The sequence below is a fragment of the Bos indicus genome, chromosome 15 (assembly GCF_029378745.1).
Source record: "Bos indicus isolate NIAB-ARS_2022 breed Sahiwal x Tharparkar chromosome 15, NIAB-ARS_B.indTharparkar_mat_pri_1.0, whole genome shotgun sequence".
Classification (NCBI taxonomy): domain Eukaryota; kingdom Metazoa; phylum Chordata; class Mammalia; order Artiodactyla; family Bovidae; genus Bos; species Bos indicus.
In genome coordinates, this window is record NC_091774.1 from 46,043,823 (window position 1) to 46,070,378 (window position 26,556).

The following is a 26,556-nucleotide window of genomic DNA, read 5'->3' on the forward strand; positions in this document are numbered from 1 at the left end:
GCCAAATTTGCCTGTTATTCCAGGTATATCTTGACTTCCTTCTTTTGCATTCCAGTCCCCTATAATGAAAAGGACATCTTTTTGGGGTGTTAGTTCTAGAAGGCCTTGTAGGTCTTCATAGAACTGTTCAACTTCAGCTTCTTCAGCATTACTGGCCAGGGCATAGACTTAGATTACTGTGATATTGAATGGTTTGCCTTGGAAATGAACAGAGATCATTCTGCCATTTTTGAGATTGCATCCAAGTACTGCATTTCAGACTCTTTTTTTTGACTATGATGGCTAGTCCATTTCTTTTAAGGTATTCTTGCCCACAGTAATTTGGAAAACTCAGCAGTGGCCACAGGACTGGAAAAGGTCACTTTTCATTCCAATCCCAAAGAAAGGCAATACCAAAGAATGCACAATTGAACTCATCTTACACACTAGCAAAGTAATGCTCAAAATTCTCCAAGCCAGGCTTCAACAGTATGTGAACTGTGAACTTCCAGATGTTCAAGCTGGATTTAGAAAAGGCAGAGGAACCAGAGATCAAATTGCCAATATCCGTTGGATCCTCAAAAAAGCAAGAGAGTTCCAGAAAAACATCTACTTCTGCTTTATTGACTATGCCAAAGCCATTGACTGTGTGGATCACAACAAACTGCGGAAAATTTGTCAAGAGACGGGAATACCAGACTGCCTGACCGGCCTCCTGAGAAATCTGTATGCAGGTCAAGTAGCAACAGTTCGAACTGGACCTGGAATAACAGACTGGTTCCAAATCAGGAAAGGAGGACGTCAAGGCTGTTTATTGTCACTCTGCTTATTTAACTTCTATGCAGAGTACATCATGAGAAACGCTGGGCTGGAAGAAGCACAAGCTGGAATCAAGATTGCCGGGAAAAATATCAGTAACCTCAGATATGCAGATGACACCACCCTTATGGCAGAAAGCAAAGAAGAACTAAAGAGCCTCTTGATGAAAGTGAAAGAGAAGAGTGAAAAAGTTGCCTTAAAACTCAACATTCAGAAAACTAAGATCATGGCTTCCGGTCCCATCACTTCATGGCAAATAGATGGGGAAACAATGGAAACAATGACAGACTTTATTTTGGGGGGCTCCAAAATCACTGCAGATGGTGACTGCAGCCATGAAATTAAAGGACACTTGCTCCTTGGAAGAAAAGCTATGGTCAACCTAGACAGCATACTAAAAAGCAGAGACATTACTTTGCCAACGAAAGTCCATCTAGTAAAAGCTATGGTTTTTCCAGTAGTCATGTATGGATGTGAGAGTTGGACTAGACGAAAGCTTAGTACCAAGGAATTGATGCTTTTGACCTGTGGTGTTGGAAAAGGCTCTTTTTTAAAAATTAATTAATTTATTTATTTTAGTTGGAGGCCAATTACTTTACAATATTGTAGTGGCTTTAGCCATACATTTACACGAATCAGCCACAGGTGTATATGTGTTCCCCATCCTGAAACCCCCTCCCACCTTCCTCCCTATCCCATCCCTCAGGGTCATCTCAGTACAGTGGCCCTGAGTGCCCTGACTCATGCATCAACAATGGATTGGCAATCTATTTCACATATGGTAATAAACATGTTTCAATGCTATTCTCTCAAATCATCCCATCCTCGCCTTCTTCCAGAGTGCAACAGTCTGTTCTTTATATCTGTGTCTCTTTTGCTATCTTGCATATAGGGTCATCATTACCATCTTTCTAAATTCCATATATATGCGTTAATATACTGTATTGGTGTTTTTCTTACTGACTTACTTCACTCTGTATAATAGGCTCCAGTTTCATCCACCTCATTAGAACTGATTCAAATGCATTCTTTTTAATAGCTGAGTAATACTCCATCGTGTATATGTACCACAGCTTTCTTATCCATTTGTCTTCTGATGGACATCTAGGTTGCTTCCATGTCCTAGCTATTGTAAACAGTGCTGCGATGAACTTTGGGGTACACATGTCTCTTTCAATTCTGGTTTCCTCGGTGTGTATGCCCAGCTGTGGGATTGCTGGGTCGTATGGCAGTTCTATGTTCAGTTTTTTAAGGAATCTCCACACTGATGGAGAAGACTCTTGAGAGTCCCTTGGATGCAAGGAGATCAAACCAGTCAATCCTAAAGGAAACTAGTCCTGAATATTCATTCGAAGGACTGATGCTGAAGCTGGAATTCCAGTACTTTGGCCACGTGATGCAAAAAATCTGACTGACTGGAAAAGACCCTGATGCTGAGAAAGATTGAAGGCAGGAGGGAAAAGGCAGGAAAGGGGATGAGATGGTTGGATGGATGGCAGCACAGACTCGATGGACATGTGTTTAAGCAGGTTCCAGGGGTTGGTGATGGACAGGGGAGCCTGGCGTGCTGCAGTCCACGGGGTCGCAAAGAATCGGACACGACTGAGGCAGTAAAAGACTGAATCCAGGTGAGAGAACACGATGATACCAGAGAAGCCTAAGACTTAGCAGGAAGAGAAGAGGGAGAAAAGCCCAACCCGACCAACGAGTTAGCAGGAGAGAAGCGGGTTCCGGCAACCATAAACAGAAAATTGAAAAGCCCTCTTCGCGGCTCTGTAACTCGAATTTGGGGAGGATGCTACAACCAAGGCTAGTGGGGTGCCCATTTCGCTGAATGCGCGGACAGCAAGCGCTACCACCCCTCGCCCCCCAGGGTGACTATTTCCCAGAATCCTCAGCCCTGCCCCGCTTCCCAGGGGTCCTAAAAAAAACCCCTAGAATTGTCCATTAACGTTAGTAATATCTTAGATGGCTCAAGCCCATCCTCGGTTCAAAGTGCATTCAGTAGTGCACGGTCCTCCCGCCCTAGAACACTGGTGGTTTAAGACTATGCCGCCGCTCCGATCTTTCTGGCCAATCAGGAGACACGTCCTCCGGCGCGCTCCTTTCCTGCCCCGCCCCCTCCCGTCTCCATGGGAACGTTCTGAGTGTCCAGTCCCAGGCCTGAGGCTTTGGTTTTGGTCAAACAGGGTGGCAGACATTGTTTGGACGGAGTATTTGAGTTGGTCCCTGTTCCTCTCCAGAGGCTCCGTAGGTGACGCGGACTCTCAGGAGCACCGAACCAGAAGCAGACAAGGACGAGAAGAGCTGTGGCGGAAGAGAGAGGGCCAGGTGTCGAGAAGTCGTTCAGGCTTAGAAATCTCGGACTCCAGTGTAGGTAGGTCCTTCACAACCGCCCTCCCCACGTTAAAACTGAAGGGGAAGGAGAGAGGAGGCAGAGGCAACTTGGATCCTCGGGCCGGGGTGTTCGGGGCTGCGAGTGCTGAGACGGAGGTCTGGATGCGGAACGGAGGCCGCCCGTGTCTCCGCGGCAGGAGCGGAGGCCCTGTGGATCCTGCTCTGCAAGAACAGTTTGTATGTCTGAACCCGGAGCTTCAGATTTACAAACTCTGGCGGCCCTTGGTGCCTAGAGGGGAGTGCAAACCTGTCCTGCTCCTGGAACACCATGAATCAGTTTTCTCTCTAGAGAAGGAGGGCTCTTAACTGTTTATCATTTTCTCCAGGGACCTGTGATCAGCAAGGGAGGACCAGAGTGTCAAAGACTAATGCCCCCATTTTACAGGTGAGGAAAGTGAGGTCCTAGAAGGTTTAGAAGTTTGGTCTTTTTCAGAGTTCTACAAGTGGTTGGTGGGATTATCATCACATCGTGGAAGCCCTAGATCTGGGACCTTCTGCTGAGACTCTCTACTCTGATCTAATAGTAAATCCAATATTTATGTTGTAAGAAGTGGGGCGGGAGAGGGTGATGGAATTAACCTTTCTACTTAACTGACTGAACAAAATTTTAAAAATACTTTTAGAAAGAAGCTTTTTAAGTGTGCTGTTATTCCAATTGTTTTTATTTTTCTTGTTAATCGTAAACTCGGCAAATTTTGATGCTCAGAGAGGTTAAATTACATGGAAAGCATCTGTATTCCTGGAGAGACTAAACTTTGAGATCAAATTCTATGTTTTCATGCCCAGGCTAGAACTGTACTTTTCTAGATATTCATAAATGAGGTCCTGAGTGTAAGTTAATATAAGTCTCCTTTCTGTTCTTGGGCTCTTTCTGACATCTTTCTGGGAGTTTTGGGGGTCACACTCAAATCTTAGTGCATGGGGATTGTAGTGAGTTTGGGAATTTCAAGTCATGCCAGTCTTTCATTCCTCCTCTCTCCTCTCTCAGCTCAGCCTTCTCAACACTCCACACTTCCCTAGAAAAGGAGCACAAAGGAGGAAAGAATGGTCACTCTTTCCCTCACAGTCTGATCCTGGGTGAGTAGGACTGTCTTCTCTTATTTATAAAATGCCCCTGACTTTTCCATGGATAGCAGGAGAAGAAGTGGCAGCAGGGATGGACGGACCAGACTGAGTAGAACTTGTTCCTCGTTCGCCTGGGAAGCTTTCAAGCCTCCTACACAGCAAGCCCCTGCCTCCCGCCCAGGGTGTTTTCTTAACATTTACTCATTGAGCCAGCCAACCATTCAGGTCTACTATATAATTCATACTGCCTTTGATACTCTGAGATAAATAAATGTCAGAATGTATTTCCTTGCTACTGCTGCTGCTAAGTCGCTTCAGTCGTGTCCGACTCTGTGCGACCCCATAGACGGCAGCCCACCAGGCTCCCCCGTCCCTGGGATTCTCCAGGCAAGAACACTGGAGTGCGTTGCCATTTCCTTCTCCAATGCAGGAAAGTGAAAAGTGAAAGTGAAGTCGCTCAGTGTGTCCGACTCTTAGCGACCCCATGGACTGCAGCCCACCAGGCTCCTCGTCCATGGGATTTTCCAGGCAAAAGTACTAGAGTGGGGTGCCATCGCCTTCTCGGGTATTTCCTTAACCTTGGGCAAATAAACCACATGAGGTTAACAAGAATTTCTAAAGTTACCATATGTTAAACGGTGCTGGAATGAATGGCAATTTTAAGTAAAAGACAGGAGCAGGTACTCAAATTTGAATTATTATTATGAATTGGAAGATATCATTCCAGCAAGAAGACCATCATTTAGTCTCCGGCAGAATATGAGGGGCTTCCCTGGTGGCTCAGTGGTAAAGAATTCGCCTGAAATACAGGAGCTGCAGGAACCGCAGTTTTGATCCCTGCGTCAGGATGATCCCCTGGAGGGGTCTTGCCAGGAGAATCCCATGGACAGAGGAGTTTGGCAGGATCAGTCCATAGCGTCACAAATAGACACGACTGAAGTGACTTAGCACACATGCACATGGAAAGATAAGTATATATAAAAAAGTTCGAATCATGATAGATAGGCTCCATGAGGGCAGAGAATGTTCCCAGTATCTAGAACAATGCCTGGCATATTAGTAAGCACTCAATGAATAGCTGTTGAATATGTGAATGGCTGTTATATGTTTCATTTTTTCATTTAACATATGAAGTGGACATTTTTCCAAGTATGTTTTGGTAGCATGAGTTTTAATGGCTATATAATCTTTCATTCCAAGTGTATATCATGCTTTATTGAAATTTTCTTTTATTGGGAAAAACTTAAGTATTTCCCAATATTTTGCTATTATAAGCAACTTCCAATAAATATTCTTATAATTTATCAAGTGTATTTCTATTTCTTCAGGATATGTTCTAGGAAATAAGATAATAGAGTCAAAGAATACAAACATGTTTTAGGCTTTTAAAAAACTTAAGTTCTTTTTTAGAAATATTGCATAAACTAACCGGTACAACCATATAATGAAAGATCTTGTGTTGTTGAACCTTTACCAGCATTGAATATTATTTTTAAAATTTAGCCTTGAATTGCATCTTTTCAGTCTTTATTAAGATTGATCATTTTAAACATATACTTCTTGATCATTTGGATTCCTTCTTTGATAAAACCACTGGACATACATTACCTTTTTTCCTATTGATTTTTTTTTCCATATGATAAAAGGTGTACTTTGTATGTAAAATGCAGCAACCATTTGTCGTATGCTATAAGCATTACTCTAAGTTATCTGTCTTTTACTTTTAAGGACTTTGTTTATATAACTTAAATTTGCATAAAGTGAATCTTATTTCTTTTTATTTATATGTATAGTTTTATACTTTGAAAGTTCTTCATTCCAAGTCTAATAGTACATAATTACTTTTCCTCAATTATTTCTTATGGTTTCAAGTATTTTTACAATTTAACTCTTAAACCTATCAGGTATTTATTTTGGTGTGAGAAAAAAATACAAAGAATATATGGAAACATATATGTGCAATTTAAAATACAATGATAGCATGGGTACCCACCATATAGACCAGCAAATACTTTTAAAAGCCCCCTGATAAGCCCGCAACTTCACTCTTCCTTCTCCTAGAGGCAACTGATATCTTAAATGTTGTGTTTGGCATTCCCCAGCTTTTGTGTGTGTGTGTAGTTTTAACTACCTATGTCTGTATCGCTAAACGAAACTGTTTAGTTTTGCCTATTTTTAACATTAGATAAATGGAATCACTATATATATTTTGTGAATGGCTACTTTAGCATAACGTTAGATTTTTATAGTGCAACCATGTTGATTCATGTAACTGTAGTTTATTTTCACTGCTGTGTACTATTTCACAGTATAAAAAAACAGCTTATTTATCCAACATAAATTGTGCCTTCTGGATTATTTCCAGTGTTTTTGCTACTACAGCAGTCATACTCTAAATGCTCTTACACATATCCTCTGGTATTCATATGTAAGTTTCTTTAGGATACAAACCTTGTAGTGGAATTTCTAGGATGTTGAACTCCCTTACAATTGCTCATAATTTTCAGTTGATTTTCTTGGACTTCCCAGAAAAAAACAATCACACCCTCTACAGATAATTTTGTCTGCTTGCACTAGTAAATACTTTCATATTAATGGCTGTAAAATAGTGAATTTGTAGTATCCTTGTTTCCAATTTTAATGGGAATGCCTTTATTGTTTTACCTTTGGATTTGAACTGTTTTTGCACGTCTTTGTTTTGGTAACTTGCTTTGTTTGTAGCTTTAAATGAAGGACCAATGTTGAACTTTAAGAGATACCCTTTGGGCATTGATTAAAATAATTATATGGCTTTTCTTATTTGACATTATGATTATGGCTTATAACTAATAGATTTTCTCTTATGAACCTTCCTTTGCTTTTTTTGAATGAGCCACCATTTCATCATGCTATAATATACTTTGGTATTGTACCAGATTACATTTTCCAAAGATGGCCATACCTATAATTTATCCTATCCTTCATGCTCTTTCTACAATATGACTTTCACGCTTCTGACCAAAAGATGGGATCTATGACCCCTCCTCTCAAATCTGGCTGGGGTGAGTGTGTGCCTCAGCCAATGGAGAACAACATTGGAGAACAATTGGAGAACACTGAAGAACAATGGAGAAAACCACAACAGCAGAAGTGGTGCTATGTGACTTCCCATGCTAAGTCATTAAAAGGATGCAACTTTTGCTTGCCCGTCTCACTCAAGAAACTTGCCACCATGTTGAGAGGTAGCTCAGGCCACAAGAAAGGACCAAGTAGAAAGAAACTGAGACAGCCACCCTGAGAATGAATCCTTCAAGCCTATGGATGACTGCAGAGCTAGCTGACAACTCCACAGAATCTCCTGAGAGGTCCAAATCAGAACTGCCCAGCCAAGCCTCCCTTGAATGTCTGACCTAGAGAAACCATGAAAGATAATAATCACTGTTTTAAGCCACTCAATTTTGAAGTAACTAGTTATGTGGCAGTAGATTATAAATACAGGTGTTGCTGAATTTTATTGACCTTATATTTTACTTTATTTACTTCTGAAGCTTGTCCGTATTCATTAGTAATATAAATCTATGATCTTGTGACTGTTGCCATCTCTTTTCTTGAGTTTATTAAAATTTTGCTAATTTTTTATATACCTTGGAATAATTTAATAGAATCATATAATCTGCTCTTTGAAAATTTGAAAGAATTTATTTAAGGAAACTTTTGGGTTGTTATTGTGAAAGTCATGTCTTCAATAACTTAACCAATTTGTTTCAAAATATCTGATCTGTTCATGGCTTTTCCCTTTTCTTGGGGCCATATCAAAAGGTTTCCAGGAGAAGATAAATTCCCATCCAGATTTTCAGATTTATTTTCTATAGAATTATGGAAAGTGCCCACCTAATATTCAGTTAAACTTTTATCTATTGTTTTTTCACTAATCTCATTTCTAACTTTTTTGTTTATGCCCACCCCTTTTGCTTTTTTTTTGTTGTTGCTAGTCAGGGATTGATATATTTTCCTGTTAATATTTTTCTCACAAAGAACTGGCCCTTGGATTCATTTAACAGTGGTAAATGTTTCTCAATTCCAACACTTTATTTTACTGACTTTGTAACGTTAAAATTTAAATGTTTAACCCATCTAGTGTTCTCATTGTATATGCTATCAAGTTGGAATCCAACTTTATTTTTTCTCATATAATCAGTTTTACCACTATCTAATATAAGTAATCTATTCTTCCTTATTTGCTTTTTAATACCATCTTTATTGTTAATAAGTTTTCATATATAAACAAGTACATTCCTTACTCTCTGAATCCTCAATTCCATTCTACTGGCCTATGCTGATTTTACTGCTGCTGTTTGTTGATATGTTGATATTTGGGAGGACAAGTGTTCCTTGGTTTACTTAAGTCTTTATAGACTTATTTTCCCTCCCTATAAATTTTAGGGGAAAAAGTATATTCCTCAAAAAATCCAGCTAGAAATTTGACTGGAGGTATATGAATTTGAGTCATCACATCCAAGAACATGCAGGCATGCTTCTTCTTTTATTCAGATAATCTTTTTACTACTTCATTGGAATCTGAAAGTTGTCGTCAAAGATAAAACTTTTATAAGTTAGCTTTTTTTTGGCTGTTGTGAATGATATCTTATTTCCTGGAATTGATTGCTGCTATCATGATGCTTTTGCTTTATCTTGTCTGGTAATTTTGCTGAGCTTGCTCATTAATTTATGGTTTATCCATATACTTTTGTTTTCCTAGGTAAATGACCATAATATATGCAGATAATGACATTTTATGTTTTTTCTTCTAATCCTTATGCTTATCTCTTTTTCTTCTAGTATTTGTCAGAACCCTTGGTACTATTTTGAAAGCAGTGGTGATGGTGTATATCCTTATCTTGTACCATCATAAAAGGAATACATATACAATTTCTCCATTAAGCTTATTGTTTGATGTGGATTCTTAGTATATAATCTTTACGGATTTAGGTAGTTTCTTTTTATTTCTAGTTAGCTAAAAGTTTTTTTAGGACATATAGGTGGTAAAAATTATTATCTTTAGTACACAATTTTTCTGCATCAGTTGAGATAATCATGGTTTTCTTATGTAGTCTATTACTAGAGTGAATTATGTTGATTAATTTTTCATGTTGAACTGTTCTCCATTCCTGTTATAAATTATGCTTTATCATGATGCACAGTTTTCATATATTTCTGAATTAAGTTAGCTAATATCTATTTAGGACTTTCTACATATTTATCAAACTTAAAAATGGGCCTATAGTTTTATTCTTTTGTATTGTTCTTATCAGGTCTTGTAATCAAGATTACACTGACCATATAATGAGTCAATAATTTTCACTTTCTATTTTCTAAAATAATTTGATTGTAATAGTATTTAAACATTTGCTAGAACTCAACTATAAAACTCTTTGGGCCTGTGATTTTTGGGAAGAGAGAAAGAACCCTGGCTGCCATTTCAGTTTCCTTAATACTTACTGGTCTATAATTATATATTACTCTTAAAATCTATTTTGGCATTTTATATTGGCATTGTGTACTTTACTAGGAATTTGTCCTTTTATATAGATGTTCAAGTGTATTTGCAGACAGTTCATAATGCCCTTGTCTTATTTAAAAGCTTATACCTGTGGTTATTTCCTCATTTTGTCTTTTATTTTGTTTGTAATCATCTTTTTAAGAAAATCAAACTTGCAGAGATCTGACTTCTTAAATTTTTAAAAATTTATTTTTTTAATTGAAGGATAATTGCTTTACAGAATTTTGTTGTTTTCTGTCAAACCTCAGCATGAATCAGCCACAGGTATACGTTATACCCCCTCCCTTTTGAGCCTCCCCCTATCTCCCTCCCCATCCCACCCCTCTAGGTTGACACAGAGCCCCTGTTTGAGTTTCCTAAGCCACACAGCAAATTCCCTTTGGTTATCTATTTTATATATGGTAATGTAAGTTTCAGTGTTACTCTCTCCATACATCTCACCCTCTCCTGCCCTCTCCCCATGTCCATAACAAAGCAAAGCAGCAGTGGAGAAACAGACATAAAGAATTGACTTCTTAAATTTTTAAGAGTATCTTTTGACTTTATGCATTTTCTCATCATCTGTTTATTGTACCTTTGACTCTCAGCTTTATTCTCCATTTCTAAAGTTTGCTTATTTTTTTAAAGTGGGAGGGTTTCTGTTTTCTAAGTTTTTGAGTTGAATACTTAGGTTGATTATATGTAGCCATTCTTATTTCCTTTAAGTACTTTTTTATTTGAATCTTGAAAAGTTGATATGTAATTATTATTATTCAATTCAAATTTTTCTTATCATTATGTTTTCCTTTTAAGGGCTATTTAATATGTTACTTGGTTTTTTATTGTTAATAGTTCCTAATTTTATTACATTCTATGTAAAGAATGTATTTTGCATTATATTAATCCTTTGGAGTTTATTTAGATTTCTTTAATGGACCACTACATGGCCAATCTTGTAACAGTATTGTAGGTGCATGAAAATGTGTTTTTAGTGTTTCAGAAGTAGAGTTCAACACAGATAAAATAACTAGCGTAGTGTACTGTCTAGTCTTTATATTGAGTTCTTTGGTTTTGCTTGATCTATCATTTTCTGAGGAGTGTATTAATATCCATAATTACCATCAATGATGTATATATCTCCTTGAACTTACGATAATTGTTACTTCATACATTTTGAAATTTTATTTGTGGATGCAATTTAACTATTTTGGATATTTTCTTACTATTTATTTGAAAGTGAAAGTGAAAGTGAAAATCGCTCAGTCGTGTCTGACTCTTTGTGACCCCATGAACTATACAGTCTCTGGAATTCTCAAGGCCAGAATACTGGAGTGGGTAGCTGTTCCCTTCTCCAGGGTTACTAATATATAAAAACCTATATTTCTGTTCCTTATGGTATTTTTGCCATACATTTTTTTATTGTGATATAGTTTACATATAACTTTATATTAGTTTCAGGTATACAACATAATGATTCTACATTTGTATATGTTGTAAAATGATCACAATGTCTAGTTAACATCTATTGCCATACACAGTTACAAATTTTTTGCTATAAATTTTATCTCAGCTGAAATTAGTTATTAAAACTTTCTTTTGGTTCATATTTGTGTGGAATATGTTTTTCCATCCCTTTATTCCCATGTTTTTTCTTTTTAGTGTATCTCTTCTAAACCACATATTGAATTTTATTTTTTTTAACCTACAAATCTGTGTCTTTTAATCTGTGAGATTGAGCTATACTATTATTTTTACTATCGTATGCCTTTCCTCTTTTCTGTTTTCCTTTGAAACAGGCTGTCTTCTGTTCTTGCTTTATTTTTTATAGATTCTACTATGGTTCTTCTGGTAATTGCTCTTAAAACCCATGTTGACTTTTATTTACTCCTATTGACTTCTTAAACTTATATCTAAGTCATTTTTCTAAACAGACAAGTACTTTGGCACACTCTCATGTCCCTTTTGGAGAAGCAAACGGCAGCCCACTCCAGTGTTTTTGCCTGGAGAATCCCATGGACAGAGGAGCCTGGCAGGCTGCAGTCCATGGGTCGCAAAGAGTTGGACACAACTGAGTGATTAAACCCCCACCACCACGTCCCTTTTCTCTTATCTCCCACTCATCAGTGCTCGTATTGTCAAGAACTGTAGGGTAGGTGTAGATGTGCTCTCTTTTTCCTTTTTTGTTCTTAGATTTTGTTTTATGGTTTTTACTTGTTTTATGATAACAATAAACTTTACCAAGGCATTTGATCATCTTTCCTTATTATATCTCATGCAGCCTTTCCTGGATTTGTTTCTTTTCTTAAATGACTTACTAGAAAAATAGGTAAGTGTATATGTTTAAAGCATATTTAGGTTGACTCTTAAAGAATATAAATTACTAATATATGTATGGAATCAAAATCATAGAGGACAAAATGGGAGGAAATGAAAAAATAAAAACTAAAGACAGGAATGGATGGAAGAATTTTTTTAAATAATAAGATTTTAGAAATAAGTCCAAATATATTAGTAATCACAATAAATGAACATGGATAAAACTTACCTATAAAAAAACTGAGTCATAGAGAGTTGATGAAAAACATGATCTTGCTCTGTGCTATTTACTGGAGACCTAGCTAAAGTAATGCCATGAAAAAGGTTAGATGTATTAATCATGAACAAAACATGTAGCTAAGAATGTGTTTCAAATTATATATAGCAAAACCTGACAAAATTATAAGGAATCAAAATTTCAGATACTTAGAGAATAATTTTAACATCTTGAAAAGGACCTTTAAAGAAAAATTTAATTATTGGAGAGATAACTATGTTTATGGATGGGAAGACAAGAGGGCTGTCAAGTTTACATATTGTTGGGGAGGTTCATTTATATAGAAAAGAAAAAACTGAGATTTTCAAACACTTTGGAGAAATGGTGAATCTTGGTTGGTACTGGAAAAGCAACAAAACTCAATCACTTGTGCAAGAAAGTAAGGATGTTTTCAAACACTAGAAATGGTCATGTCACAAGAACTTGAGGCCAACCTGAAAGAATTCCCACTAGCCTAAGATAAGAGAGGTTTGAACATCTAAAAGTAAAATGACTGCAATTTGACCGAAACACATCAAATATGTAAAAATCAATGAATTCATAAAAATGCTTAAAAGCAAAACAATTCAAATCATACTAGTCACATTTGGTGGTTACTTTGCCCCAATCTACCATCTAACTACTCTGCAAATTAATTTTCTTAAGGGGATAGTTTGGGAAATAAATATTTATCCTGACTTTTTTGATTGGACTACATTTCAGGGTAACCAGAAAATTTGTGATGGGGACTTCTTTAGAAGAATTATAGCTTATATGTGTACAAGTGAGAGAATTAGGAAATCAATTTACAATGTTTAATGACATATCTAAGAAATGATCATCATTTACTTGCAAAACTTTAAGTGAAAGATTGATGGGAAACATTAGAATGAAGGTCGGAACTTGAAAGCACCTGAACCCACTACTTAGTAAATTTAGCAGCCCTCAAGTATTGTAACAGGAAGTGTATAACAGAAATACACTACAGAATACACTTTCCAGAATATACTTCTGGAAAGTGTATTCTTTCTAGAAAGAAAAAAAAAGAACTTTAGTCTTCACAGGCTTCTGGAATAAAAGGACCAAGTACCAGGAATGGAATAAAGAACAAGTTCAAACACCACAAGGAAACAATTAGCCAAATTAGCCAAACATGTGGATGTTCTGTAGAAGTGCTATTTATAAACTGTGGTCCCTGGAACAGCAGCACTGTCATCACATGGGAATTTATTACAAATGAATCTTGACTCCTATCTAGGACCTAATAAATCAGAATCTCTGAGGATGATACCCAGGAAACTGTGTTTTAGCAAGTTCTCCAGGTGATTCCAATGCTTAATAAAGTTTGAAAACCATTGTTTTACAGGATAAATGTCTGGGTTTCTTTAACAAATCAATGGTGTGATAAATTTTTTTTAAAAGGTAGGAGGTGACTTACAGAACAAGAAAGATTTAAGAAACACAGTAACCAAATACAAATTGACCATTTTTGGATCCTGACTTAGACAATTCAACTAACAAATACTTTTACATTAGAAAAATTAAATATGAAGTGAGTGTTAGATGATATTATGTAATAGAATAGTAATCTTGTTAGGCAATTACATTTTTTAAAGTCCCTATCAGTTAATGAAAGATACATATTGGACTATTCCTGAAATAATTACATGTGAAATGACCTTATATTTGGGATTTTCTTTAAAATACTCCAGCCAATAATAATAACAACAATAATAGTAATAGGGGAAGCAGAGGATTAAAACAAGATTCATAAAACGTTGGTAATTATTGAGTGGTTATATGGGACGTCATTTTATTGTCCTCTTTATTACTCATGACTGTTTGAAATTTTCTATACTCAGTTGTTACCAATATAAAGTTGGAGAAATTCTGACAAAATTTTAATTCTGGTTGATGGTACTCGAAGGGCAGTCATTTCATTTCTCATTAAATGATTTTAATGTAATCTTTTCCCTTTGATTTTACTTCATGTAATATTAATACTGCAAAGCCTACTTTATTTTGGTCTACAATTTTCTGTTAGATTATCCTGTCTTGTCATGTGTGTCTCTTCTACGCCGTATGCCTCTATATTTTAAAACTATTTTAGTATCCTTTTGTCTATTAAGAATTTTACTTGCCATCTTAATTTATCCTTTTATATAATTCATTTTTTTCCTCTATAGACTTCTACCTACTAATTTTGAATGTAGGTATTCAGCTTTTAACTTTTCTAGTGGAGGAAAGTGTTTCAACATATTTTTTAAAGTATTTTCAAGAGGAGTCTTATACTGTTTTTGGTAAACTGAAATACACATGCCTTGTGGTTCAAGTGAGTGTTCCATGATGTATTTAAGAGTTGTTTACTACCATATTATGATAGCCAGAAAAGTGGAAATTATCTCAATGTCCATTAGTATGGGAACAGTTAAATTTTAGGTTCAGGATGGGGAACACGTGTATACCCGTGGTGGATTCATGTTGATGTATGGCAAAACCAATACAATATTGTAAAGTAATTAACCTCCAATTAAAATAAATAAACTTATATTTTAAAAAAAAGAACATTATAACATGAAATGCTATGCAACTTTTACAACAATGCATTAACCATGTATTTCTGCATAACAAATTATATGTAGAAGCTTTTTAAAATGACAAACATTTATTATCTTACTCAGTTTCTGAGTCAGGAATCTGGGAGCATAGCAATGTGGTTCTGGCTCAGGGTTTCTCATGAGCTTGCAGTCAAGCCGGCAGCAGGACTACAGTTCATTGGAAGCCTTCACTGGGGCTAGAGGATCCAATTCTAAGATGGTTCTCACATAGCTATTGGCAGATACCTCATTTCTCACTGAGGACAGAAGGCCTCAATTCCTCACCACATGGGCCTCTCCACAGGACTGCCTGAGTATTCTCACGGTATTTTAGGTAGCTTCTCCCAGAGTAATTGATCCAAGAAAAAAACAAGGAGGAAGAAAAGTGAAAGTCACTCAGTCATGTCCGACTCTGCGACCCCATGGACTATACAGTCCATGGAATTCTCTAGGCCAGAATACTGGAGTGGATAGCCTTTCTCTTCTCCAGGGAATCTTCCCAATCCAGGAACTGAACTGGGGTCTCCTGCACTGCAGGCGGATTCTTTACCACCTGAGCTATCAGGGATGCACAAGGAGGAAGATGTAGTGCCTTTTATGGGCTAGTCTTAAAAGTTGCACACCATGGCTTCCCCTTCTGCATTTTTTTCTATTCATCAGAACTAAGTCCCTAAGACCAGGACACATTCAAGGAGGTGGGGATTTAGGCTCCACCTTTTGAAGGGAAGCATAGCAAATAATTTTTGGACAAAATCAAATAATTTTGGACATACTTAAAAATCACCACAAATAACACAGGCCTATATGTACTGAAATGGGAAGTTGTACACTACACATTACCTGAAAAAGCAAACTGCAGAATTATGATTTCTTTGTTATGAAAAAAACATTAGTGGGGTATGTATGAAAATAAGGTCAGAAAGGACACAATGAAAATAATAGTGGTTATTTCATAAGTTATTTGTGGAGGGTAGACTTAATTTTTACTTACATTACTTTAGCATTGTTACAATTTTTATGAACTTACTTTCAGTAAAAGATACTAGACTCTTTATCTCTAGTATATGTTAAAAATAAATTCTTAAATCTTTCTTAAAATGACAATCAAAACCAGTAACAGCAGACTGGTCTTTATATGCTGTACTTTTTAAAAAGTGAAGGACCAGTGAGTTCATTTATTTTTCATACTGACACCAGTTTGTCAGTTTCTGAGAATCCCAATTTGTATGTGTTAAGTAGACTTGCTGTCTTTAAAATTTTTAGCATTTATAAACATTTAAAAAATAAAAAGCACTGTATTTTTTCATTCTTGAATTCATATTTGTGATTAATGTTTCACTTTTGAGGCATGGGTTTTTATTTAGTTTATTTGGAAAATGGTATCTGGGTGGTATATTTTGAATCCTTCAATATTTCAGTATATCTTCCTTTTGTCCTTCTATATTAACATCATATGGTTATATGTGGAAATCTTGATTTACCACCCTTCACAAGTTGTTTTTAACTTCTCTCACTTTTGCTTAGGAGGTAAAGCAGCAGTAGGCCTGTGTTAAAAAACCACTACTTTGTAACTACAGGACCTTGTAATAGTTACTTAATCTTGCTGAATTTTAGATTCCTCTTTCCTTTAGTGTTGATAATAATACCTTACTGGATTGTTGTGATGATAAATGAGATAACATAGCCTATTTCACATAACTGCCCCTAACTGCTAGATAATATTTAGCTGCTGCTATGATTATAATTTTATGATGATGACAGTTTAGTTTTCTTCATTTTATTGTAATCTCCTTAAAAGTATCTATTTCTTTTATTCTTAATATTTATTGAACATTTTAAATTTAACTTTACAATTAAGAATATGTCATCAAAGAAATAAAATGAATTTGTTACATAACCAACTTATGATCTGTTCTACTAAAATAATTATTTTTAGACAGAAAACATGCATTTATTCATGTTTCTTCAACTTTCTAAAACTGTATAATAATAATAAACCAAAAAATTTATGAACTTACAATGATGAAACTGAAGAGCCAGCAGCAAATGAGAAATTTCAACAAAAACCTGGATGGCAACAGGAATAGTGATAAGAGCCATTTAGGGCTAAAGATGTTACATCCCAGAGTACAGCAGAGTAATACAGACAAGAAAGGAACTGATGATCCCTGTGAACTTTGGAGAAGCTCAAATCCATACATCATTTGGGGCAGAAGGCCAGACATTAAAGACCACCCTAAAATATTTCCAGAGAGGAAAGAAAAAGTTGCCTACAAAGGAATTACAGTTTATTTATTTTTTTTTTTAAATCAGTGTTGGCAACAGTAAAAGCTTATAAAACAGTGAAACAGTTTTAAGGAAAAATATTTTCACTCTAGAATTCTATACTCAGCCACTTGTGAGGGACAGAAAGACTTCAGGTATACAGTGATTCAAATGATTCTTGAGTATCTTTCCTAGTAACTATGTTTGGAGATTCTCCTTTAAAGAAAACCTCACCTGTTTCTCACCTTTGCTTTTTTCAGGGGCTAAAAAGTGTAATGTTCACAGGCTTGATTGAACTCACGTTGTTATGCGCCTCCCAATTAATGGAGTAAATCACAAAAGAGGAAGAGTCGTGTGATTTTGATAATGGAGCACTAAAGAGTAGCAGGCCCTGACTGGAGCAGGAAGATAGACTTTCCAGAATAAAAGGGGTGGGTAAGGGAATGAGACACCTGAAAAAAACAGATTATATAAAGCCTTTTAAATAAATCAAGAATCTGAGGACAGTAAACTTATCAAGTGAAAATTAAACAGGTAATCCCCCCAAAAGTGTATAATCATATTCAAAATTATACAAGTGCTGCTTACTGATTTAACCAGAAAATTAGCAATAATGCTATAGGAGGATGAAAAGTAGAGGTAGGAAGTAAATAGATAATGTCTAAAATGACCAATCATGAAGCGATATTGTTAGTTGGCACACAGTTCTTTTTCAAAGTGTGTAGACCTGGATCCTAGCTGCAATACCTCCAGGTTCATGATCTTGGGAATTAATCTTTTTCAACCATTATTTACTAATGTGTAAATGGGGGTAATAATAGTATCTGCAAGAAAGGATCACTATGAGGATTACTTGAGATATATGTGAAGCACTTACCTGGCCCAGTGGTTAGCAGGCGAATGGTATATATATAAATGTTTCTTATGATGGTGATGGTATTCAGTGATTGTATACATTATTTAACCACTTGACCTATGTCTCTTCTTACTTTTCTTGCTTTTCTTCATTATTAGAGTTACTTCTTTTTGGTTTACCACTATGCTACATGCTGAATGTTTTTTCCTTGTCCATCTTCTTATTTAGATTGCTTCTTCCTGGAAAGCTAATCTTCGACCAGATGGCAGTAACATTTGAAGATGTGACTGTTATTTTTACTTGGGAGGAGTGGAAATTCTTGGATTCTTCTCAGAAAAAGCTCTACAGAGAGGTCATGTGGGAGAATTACACAAATGTCATGTTAGTAGGTAAAGTTTTCCCAACTCTTAGGGAATAAGGTTAGTTTTTTTCTGGGACCTGTTTTGTTGAGTATTTTGGTTCTTTCTGATTGCTGTATTGAGGTAAAAGAGATTCTCAAAAATGGGTCTTAAATCACATGAAAAATAACAGATAAAGAAAACAAGTTATCTTCCAAAACATTTTAGCTATGTAATTAATAGGTGTCTGTGATTATTTGTGAATATTTTCTGGATTACACATAAAGCACAGATTTCCACCTATAATTTTGTGCAGTCCTAAATTTGTTCTCCCTTCATGTTCTATTTGTAGGAGTTAGCTTTTGCTATATAACAAACTACCCTAAATTTAGTAACTTAAAACTTTGTTATGTTTCATGATTCCAATTGGTTACATGGATCTTCTATCAGGAGTGACTTGATTGGGGCTAGATGGTCTAAAATAAAGCTGAATAGCCTGACTCACATGTCTGGCAGTTGGTCAGTATCAGTGTTATAATGGCCATGTGTTGACCATATGTCTCTCTTCAAGGAGGTCAGCCCAGGTTCATTTTGTGATCACAGGACTATCAAAACCAGCAAAAGAGACCAACCCCAACGTACAAGTACTTTACAGATTTCTGTTTGTCTCACTTTTGTCCCAGTGGCCAAAGCAAATTATAGAGTCAGTATGTAAGAGGAACACCCAAAAATGTAAATAAGCAGAGTTTTTTTTTTTAAACACAATCTACTACACTATTTTAGAGCAAAAAAGAGAAACAGGTATTTTATTTCTTATAATAATTTCCCAAATAGAGTAATCTAATTGAATCTCAGTCTTTAAGATGATTTCCATGCAGCCAATCACTTTCTTTTTTATTTCTAACAGTACTTGGTAAGTAGTAGATGCTCAAGGTATGTTTATTGAATGAATGAGTGAAATGAATACCTCTATGAATGAATAAACAAATGAATTTCACACCCAAATATGGAGCAGTCTAAGTCATAACCCTTCTTTCTCACTTGTGAGAAATTATATATTCCTATAATTCTGGGGCTTGTTGACTGAGATACTTGGAAATTTTTAAACATAGCTCTCATCTTACCACTGGATTATCTGCTTATATTTTAGGAAATTGGAAAGAGAGCTGCAAACCCCAGGAAGAAAGATTCAGATATTTAGACCATGAAAATCTTTCCTGCTGGCAAGGCTGGAAGACTGCCCGCACTCCAATATATGAAAATAAAAACTATGTGGAAATGGTTCAAGGTATAGATTCCAAAGCCCTAAAGCAGCAACACCTTTCTCACTACCAAGAATGGTCAACACTCCCCACACAAGTAGCAGGGTATGGGAACTATGAACTGACTTTTGAAAGCAAAAGTCCCAGGAACTTAAAATATACCAAGTGTATACCTTGTCAGTCCTTAGAAAGGAAACACTCTGAAGATGATGGTAGAAAAATCTATGTGAGTGATTCATGTGGTTTTCAAGGACTCAGATACCCTGTTGGCATATCCAGGAAAAATCTCTCTCTGGAAAAAGAACAGAAGCTCGTACGTCAGCATTCTATCCCAGGACAGGAAGCCTTTCCAGAGTACTTTGGGGAGATATGCCAAAATGACCTGCTGAAAGGCTCTATGGAAGAGAAATACTGTGGATGTAAAAAATGTAAAGAAATTTATTACTGGAACTCACAGTGTGTTCTCCACAAGAGAAATCAACTTGGAGGAAAGTTCTATCCATGCTCCATCAGCCCCACATGGTTCCCTCAGAGATCAGACCTATACAGACATCCAAGAATCCACACAGGTAAGCAGCTGTACAGATGTGACGAAGTTGCCAGTAACCTTAGTCAGAGCTTTGGTGTTCACTTTCATCAGAGAGCCCACCCAGGGGAGGCACCTTATATATGTAACCTGTGCAGTAATAGCTTCAGTCAGATCCCCAGGCTTCACCATGATCAAAGAATCCACCTGGAAGAGAAACTCTATAAGTTGCAGTGTGATAAGGACCTCGGTAGAAATTCATTGCTTCACATTCACCAGAGACTTCACATAGGAGAGAAGCCTTTTAAGTGTGATCAGTGTGGTAAGAGTTTTAGTCGGAGTTCAGTACTTCATGTTCATCAGAGAGTCCACACCGGAGAGAAACCATATAAGTGTGATGAGTGTGGTAAAGGCTTCAGTCAGAGCTCAAATCTTCGAATTCATCAGTTAGTCCACACAGGAGAAAAGTCCTATAAATGTGGTGACTGTGGTAAGGGCTTTACCCAGCGGTCAAATCTTCAAATCCATCAGAGAGTGCATACAGGAGAGAAGCCATACAAATGTGACAACTGCGGGAAGGACTTTAGTCACAGCTCAGATCTTCGCATTCATCAGAGGGTCCATACGGGGGAGAAACCCTATATTTGTCATGAATGTGGGAAGGGCTTCAGCAAGAGTTCAAAACTTCACACTCATCAAAGAGTGCATACTGGAGAGAAACCCTATAAATGTGAACAGTGTGGTAAAGGGTTCAGTCAGCGTTCACATCTTCTCATTCATCAGAGAGTCCATACTGGAGAAAAACCCTATAGATGTGATGACTGTGGAAAGGGCTTTAGTCACAGCTCAAATCTTCATATTCACCAGAGGATCCACACAGGAGAGAAGCCTTATCAATGTGCTAAGTGTGGTAAGGGTTTCAGCCACAGCTCAGCTCTTCGAATTCATCAGAGAGTCCACACAGGAGAGAAAACTTATAAATGCCATGAGTATTACAAGGGGTTCAATCAGAATTCACATCTTTACAATAACTGCAGAAGAGAAACCTTGTAATTCTGTTCATTTTGTTGTAACAGCTTTAATCAAAGCTTCTCTTTAAGCCTAGTAAATGCTGCTGGAAAAAAGTGCTATAAATAACCCAAATAATCCCAAGCATCATTTAAAATTTCCTCTAATTCCTACTAAGAATCATTTGCTTTAAGAAGAGATGCTTAGGACAGTATTTTAAAGTATTTTCTTTTTTTGCTGCTGCTGCTAAGCTGCTGCTGCTAAGTCACTTCAGTCGTGTCCGACTCTGTGTGACCCCATAGATGGCAGCCCATCAGGCTCCCCTGTCCCTGGGATTCCCCAGGCAAGAACACTGGAGTGGGTTGCCATTTCCTTCTCCAGTGCATGCATGCATGCTAAGTCGCTTCAGTCTTGTCCGACTGTGTGTGACCCCATGGACAGCAGCCCACCAGGCTCCTCTGTCCACGGGATTCTCTAGGCAAGAATACTGGAGTGGGTTGCCATTTCCTTCTCCCTTTCTTTTTCTACATTGAAGGCAGATTCTTTACCAGCTGAGCCACAAGGAAAGCCCTTGTAATACTAAGTTTTCTTTAAAGGAACAAATAGCAAAAATGTAGAATGAAAATAATGAAAAAACATTTAATTGAAAATAAAAGGGGACTTGAATAGAGAAGTCATAATTTTCTTGGAATGTTAATGTACAGATTTATTTCAGATCTTATCAAAATCCTAATGAGATTTGAAATTGAAAAAGGTATTCTTTTTCCTGAAAAAAAGTTTAAGAAAAATAGGTATTGAGAAGAGCAAAGACAATTATAAGAAAGATTAATGAGATTGCCCTAACATATAGTAAATGATATGTGTGTGTGTTGGTCGCTCAGTCATGTCTGACTCTCTGCAACCCCATGGACTGTAGCCCGCCAGGCTCCTCTGTCCATGGGATTCTCCAGGCAAGAATACTGGAGTGGATTGCCATTTCCTTCTCCAGGGGATCTTCCCAACCCAGAGATCGAACCTGGGTCTCCCACATTGCAGGCAGATTCTTTACCATCTGAGCCACTAGAGACGAAAATGCATAATAAATGATATATTGAAGTTAAAATATTGAGAACTTGATGATACATTTGAAAAAAATGGTTAGAATGCTCAGTTATTATTAACTAAAAAACAAATCAGTGTGTGGATTACATATGTGTATATAACAATGCTTAGATGCTTTACATATGATAAAAGATTTATGAATAGGATTATTTGGTAAGTGGTGCTGAGAAAATTATTTAACTCTTTGGAGAAGAATAAAATTAGGCTTTCGTCTCATGGCCAACATCATATAGATGTTGATCTAATATGTATTGATTAAAGCACAAGTTTTCAAACTGTGTTCCATGAAACTGTATATGGTTTCATGAAGTCTGCTTCATCAAAAACGAATCACAAGTTAACCCCATCCATTTCTTCTGATTTGTATTCAATATTAGACCAAGATTTTGCTTTCTCTTTTTTTTAGAGGAGGTTCTACCACTTTTGAGACTTCCCTGGTGGCTCAGACGGTAAAGCGTCTGTCTACAATGCAGGAGACCCGGGTTTGATCCCTGGGTTGGGAAGATCCCCTGGAGAAGGAAATGGCAACCCACTCCAGTCTTCTTGCCTGGAAAATCCCATGGACGGAGAAGCCTACAGTTCATGGGGCTGCAAAGAGTCGGACACGACTGAGTGACTTCACTTTCACTTTCCTATCACTTTAAACATAAACTATTTATAATTCACTGAAGTGTGTTTTATATAGTTGAAAACACACACTTTTAAACTTTGATGAAATGGAACTCAGAAATCTGACCACATTAACAAATTTTAAACTACAGGTTAAGAACATACAGGAGTTAAAACAACAGGGAAAATATTTGCTATGATTATGGTAGTTATAAGCTTAATTTATAAAATTAATATAAAAGATGGACAGCTAGCTTAAAAAATGGCACAGGACATCAACAGATTAAAGCGATGTGTATATGTGCACTCAGTCACCTCCAGCGTTTTGCAACCCCATGGACTGTAGCCCACCAGGCTCTTCTGTCCATGGAATTTTCCAGGCAAGATTACTGGAGCAGGTTGCCATTTCCTTTTCCAGGAGATCTTCCCAACCCAGAGATCAAACCCATGTCTCTTTTTGTCTCCTGCATTGGCAGGTGGATTCTTTACCATTAGCGCCATCTGGGAAGCCCCTTAAAGCAATGAAATACCGTTTTTTAAATTAACAAAAATTATAAAAGCTATTTTCAGTGAGTACAGAATGATTGATACTTATATACTGCTTATGTTGAGAGTAAATTGATAGACTTTGGAAAAGCTATTTGGTGAATCATAAGCCTTAAAATCATTATTACTCATTCTCCTACAGTGATTTCATATCTAGGCATATATTCTATGGAAATAGTTACCTACTATTAGGGAAATCCTATTTGCAAAGAGCAAAGCTCTACTTATTTCATACAAAAAGTGTTATATAACATTATGTTTCTGAATCTCACCAAAACAACGAAACCCACAGGGACAGAAGCTTAAATGTAAGAACTTGCTCTAGAAAGCCATTAGACAATGAGGCTACTCTTTCAAGAACTTCTTTTTGTTTCTCTTTGGTTATCCACTCCTCTGCAGACTGACTTCCTGTTTACTCACTCTGTGCATGCTTATAATCACACCACACCCTTGAATATACATATATTTTTTCAATTTTTTTGCCCACCACTAACTTATAACTTCTTTCTGGTCTCCAGATTTCTGAGTGGCAAGGAGATGATTGGCTCAACTTACAATTACTACCTCCTGACAAGTCTTTTAGTCTGGGCCAAACCATAGGCTAGTAGGTAAGCCTTTGGTTTGGCTAGCTTTGTTCAGATGTTAACTCTGGTGTTTTCAAACATGCCCAGGGAAGAACTGATAAGGTATATAATTGTGATTAGCACTGATGTTCAATTAGGTTTCTCCAGAAAGTGGTGAGTCTGGGCCAAGCATTCTGAACTACATTAGAACACACACACAGATAAGTGTTCAAGATATTCACAAAAATATTTTTATGCTGTCCTCCCCCCCAAAAATAGATGAAAGGTCAAATTATGATGCATCTACATGATGTAATATTATGCAGTCATTAAAACTTATATTTTCCAAGAATGTTGTAAGGATAAGGATATACTTATGGTATTAAGAGAAAAAGTACAAGATACATATAGAACTCTATATAGGAGAGGATTCTATTTATATATAAATATATATTTATATTTTCATGGAGAGAATATTGGAAATATACAAAAATGTTATTAGTTTGATAGGCTGAATTGTGGTTCTTAATGTTCATGTTTTTCTGTATCTTTTATATTTTTATTGGTGTCTTAGATTCATATAAACTTTTTTACATAAAATTTAAAATGTAAATAGTGGCTACATATCCCATTGTGTGACTGTGTCATAATACGTAATTATATTATCAGGGATTTACATTTTTAATTTTTATATCATGAATTGAACTACCATAAATGTGCTCATGTATCAAGTTTTCTATTACTTTAGGTAATTTCTATAATGATTTTATATATTCAGTTATTGGGTTAAAAGATAGGAAGCAGAAATATAATTTGGTAAAGAAATGGAATAATGAAATTACATGATGTATACAGCCAGCTGCTATCAAAGAAGGAGCAAGCATGGAGGTCATGAGGCCATATAGTAGACATGACAACCAGGAGGTGTCAATGAGTTTTTATAATAGGAAGCAGTTTCCTTTTATAAAAGTTGAATTTATTTTTCACTTCATTAGTATGCCTACCAGAGTAAAACTGGAAAACACAGTCACTAAAAAATGAGTTTAGCTTTTCTTCATGCTGAAATGCAGTTTCAGAGTCATCTCAAAGATCTTGTCCCCAAGGTGGAGGCTTAAACTTAGCCAAATCTGGTCTCTGGAATCCTGTGCTGTCACATCATTTGTACAGTACCTTCTGTATAGGTATCATGAGTTCCTGGAGGGTCTCCAACTTCTAGCACAGTGTTGACATACTATAAATGTTTTAGGGGTGGATACTGTTAAAGAGACATCATCTTAATTAACTTCACATCTTTGAATGATTTCAAATCTATTGAGAGGAAAAGAATTTTGGGGGTTTAGGAGCCAAGAATCCATTAAAGTCTTTACAGGTGCCCCACAAAAAGTTAAAATGTTAGTTGCACAGTCACATCTGACTCTTTGTGACCCCACAGGCCACCAGGCTGCTCTGTCCATGGAATTCTCCAGGCAAGAATACTGGAGTGGATAGCCATTCCTTTCTCCAGGGGATCTTTCCCACCCAGAGATCAAGCCCAGGTCTCCTGCATTGCAGGCAGATTCTTTATTGTCTAAACCACCAAGGAAGCCTGTATTTCCAGTTCCTTTTGTATGAAAACTGAGTCATAGGAAGAAAAACCTGACTTAAAAACTCTCCTCCTCTTTAAACTACAGCATTTTTTATATTCATAATGCAATTGAGAAGAAATAAAACTTTAAAACAGCATCAAGCAAATCACTGCAGGTTGTCCTCATGTCCACTTTCTCTCTCCATTTTTGTATTCACTAAATAGTGAACATGAAGGAATTATTTTAGGATCAAAGAATCAAATAGTAGCTGATGCAGAATATTGATTTAGATTTTTTTAATTCCAAGGGATTACACATTTTCATTCAGAAATCAAAACCACTGAGATATTACCATTTTGTATCCATGAAAACACACAGGAAAATCCTGTTATTCTGGGAAGTTTAATCTAATAGCCTCTTCCTTTTCTTCCCTCAACCCTTTTATCTCTTGTGCTTTTTAGTTACGATTTCCTCTATGACGTGCATACAGGCATACCTCCCTTAACTGTTCTTCACAGACGTTGAGGTTTGGGTTTTTTTTAATTGTTTACAAATTGAAGGTTTGTGGCAACCCTGCATTGTAAGATGATGGTTAGCATTTTTTAGCAATAAACTATTTTTAAATTAAGGTTATATACATTTTTTAAAGAAATAATGCTGTTGTATGCTTAATAGACTATAGTACAGTGTAAACATGACTTCTGTATGAACTGAGAAACCAAAAAATAAAAAATGACTTGCTTTACCACAGTTTTTGCTTTATTGAGGTGGTCTGAAACCGAACCCACAGTATCTCCAAGGTATGCCTGTATTTTATTATTAGACCAGATAGCTGGTTTTATCTTCCAATGGGCAAAAGGCCCCTTTGCTTTCCTGTTGTCTTCCACCTGGGCAGATCCTTATCAATGCCCACTTTCCGACTGTCAGACAACAGATGAGTATGCTCCCATGTGTTAGTTTCTGCTGGTTT

At 36.5% G+C, this 26,556-nt stretch overlaps 1 protein-coding gene across 5 annotated transcripts; it reads left to right on the top strand.

The window, feature by feature from the left end:
- The first annotated feature begins 2,926 nt into the window (after positions 1–2,926).
- ZNF214 (zinc finger protein 214) lies at positions 2,927–26,331 on the top strand. 5 transcript variants are annotated; one of them, XM_019975776.2, is made up of 6 exons: positions 3,561–3,580; positions 4,184–4,272; positions 12,057–12,104; positions 17,473–17,643; positions 18,297–18,457; positions 19,557–26,331. In XM_019975776.2, the coding sequence occupies exons 5-6, from the start codon at positions 18,331–18,333 to the stop codon at positions 21,245–21,247; spliced, it is 1,818 nt and encodes a 605-aa protein (XP_019831335.2). In that variant the 5' UTR covers positions 3,561–3,580; positions 4,184–4,272; positions 12,057–12,104; positions 17,473–17,643; positions 18,297–18,330; the 3' UTR covers positions 21,248–26,331. The 5 variants fall into 5 exon arrangements, with proteins under 5 accessions (XP_019831337.2, XP_019831335.2, XP_070659845.1 ...); XM_019975778.2 differs by lacking the exons at positions 12,057–12,104; positions 17,473–17,643 and adding an exon at positions 2,927–3,175 and having other exon boundaries at positions 3,522–3,580; XM_070803744.1 differs by lacking the exon at positions 17,473–17,643.
- Positions 26,332–26,556: the final 225 nt, after the last annotated feature.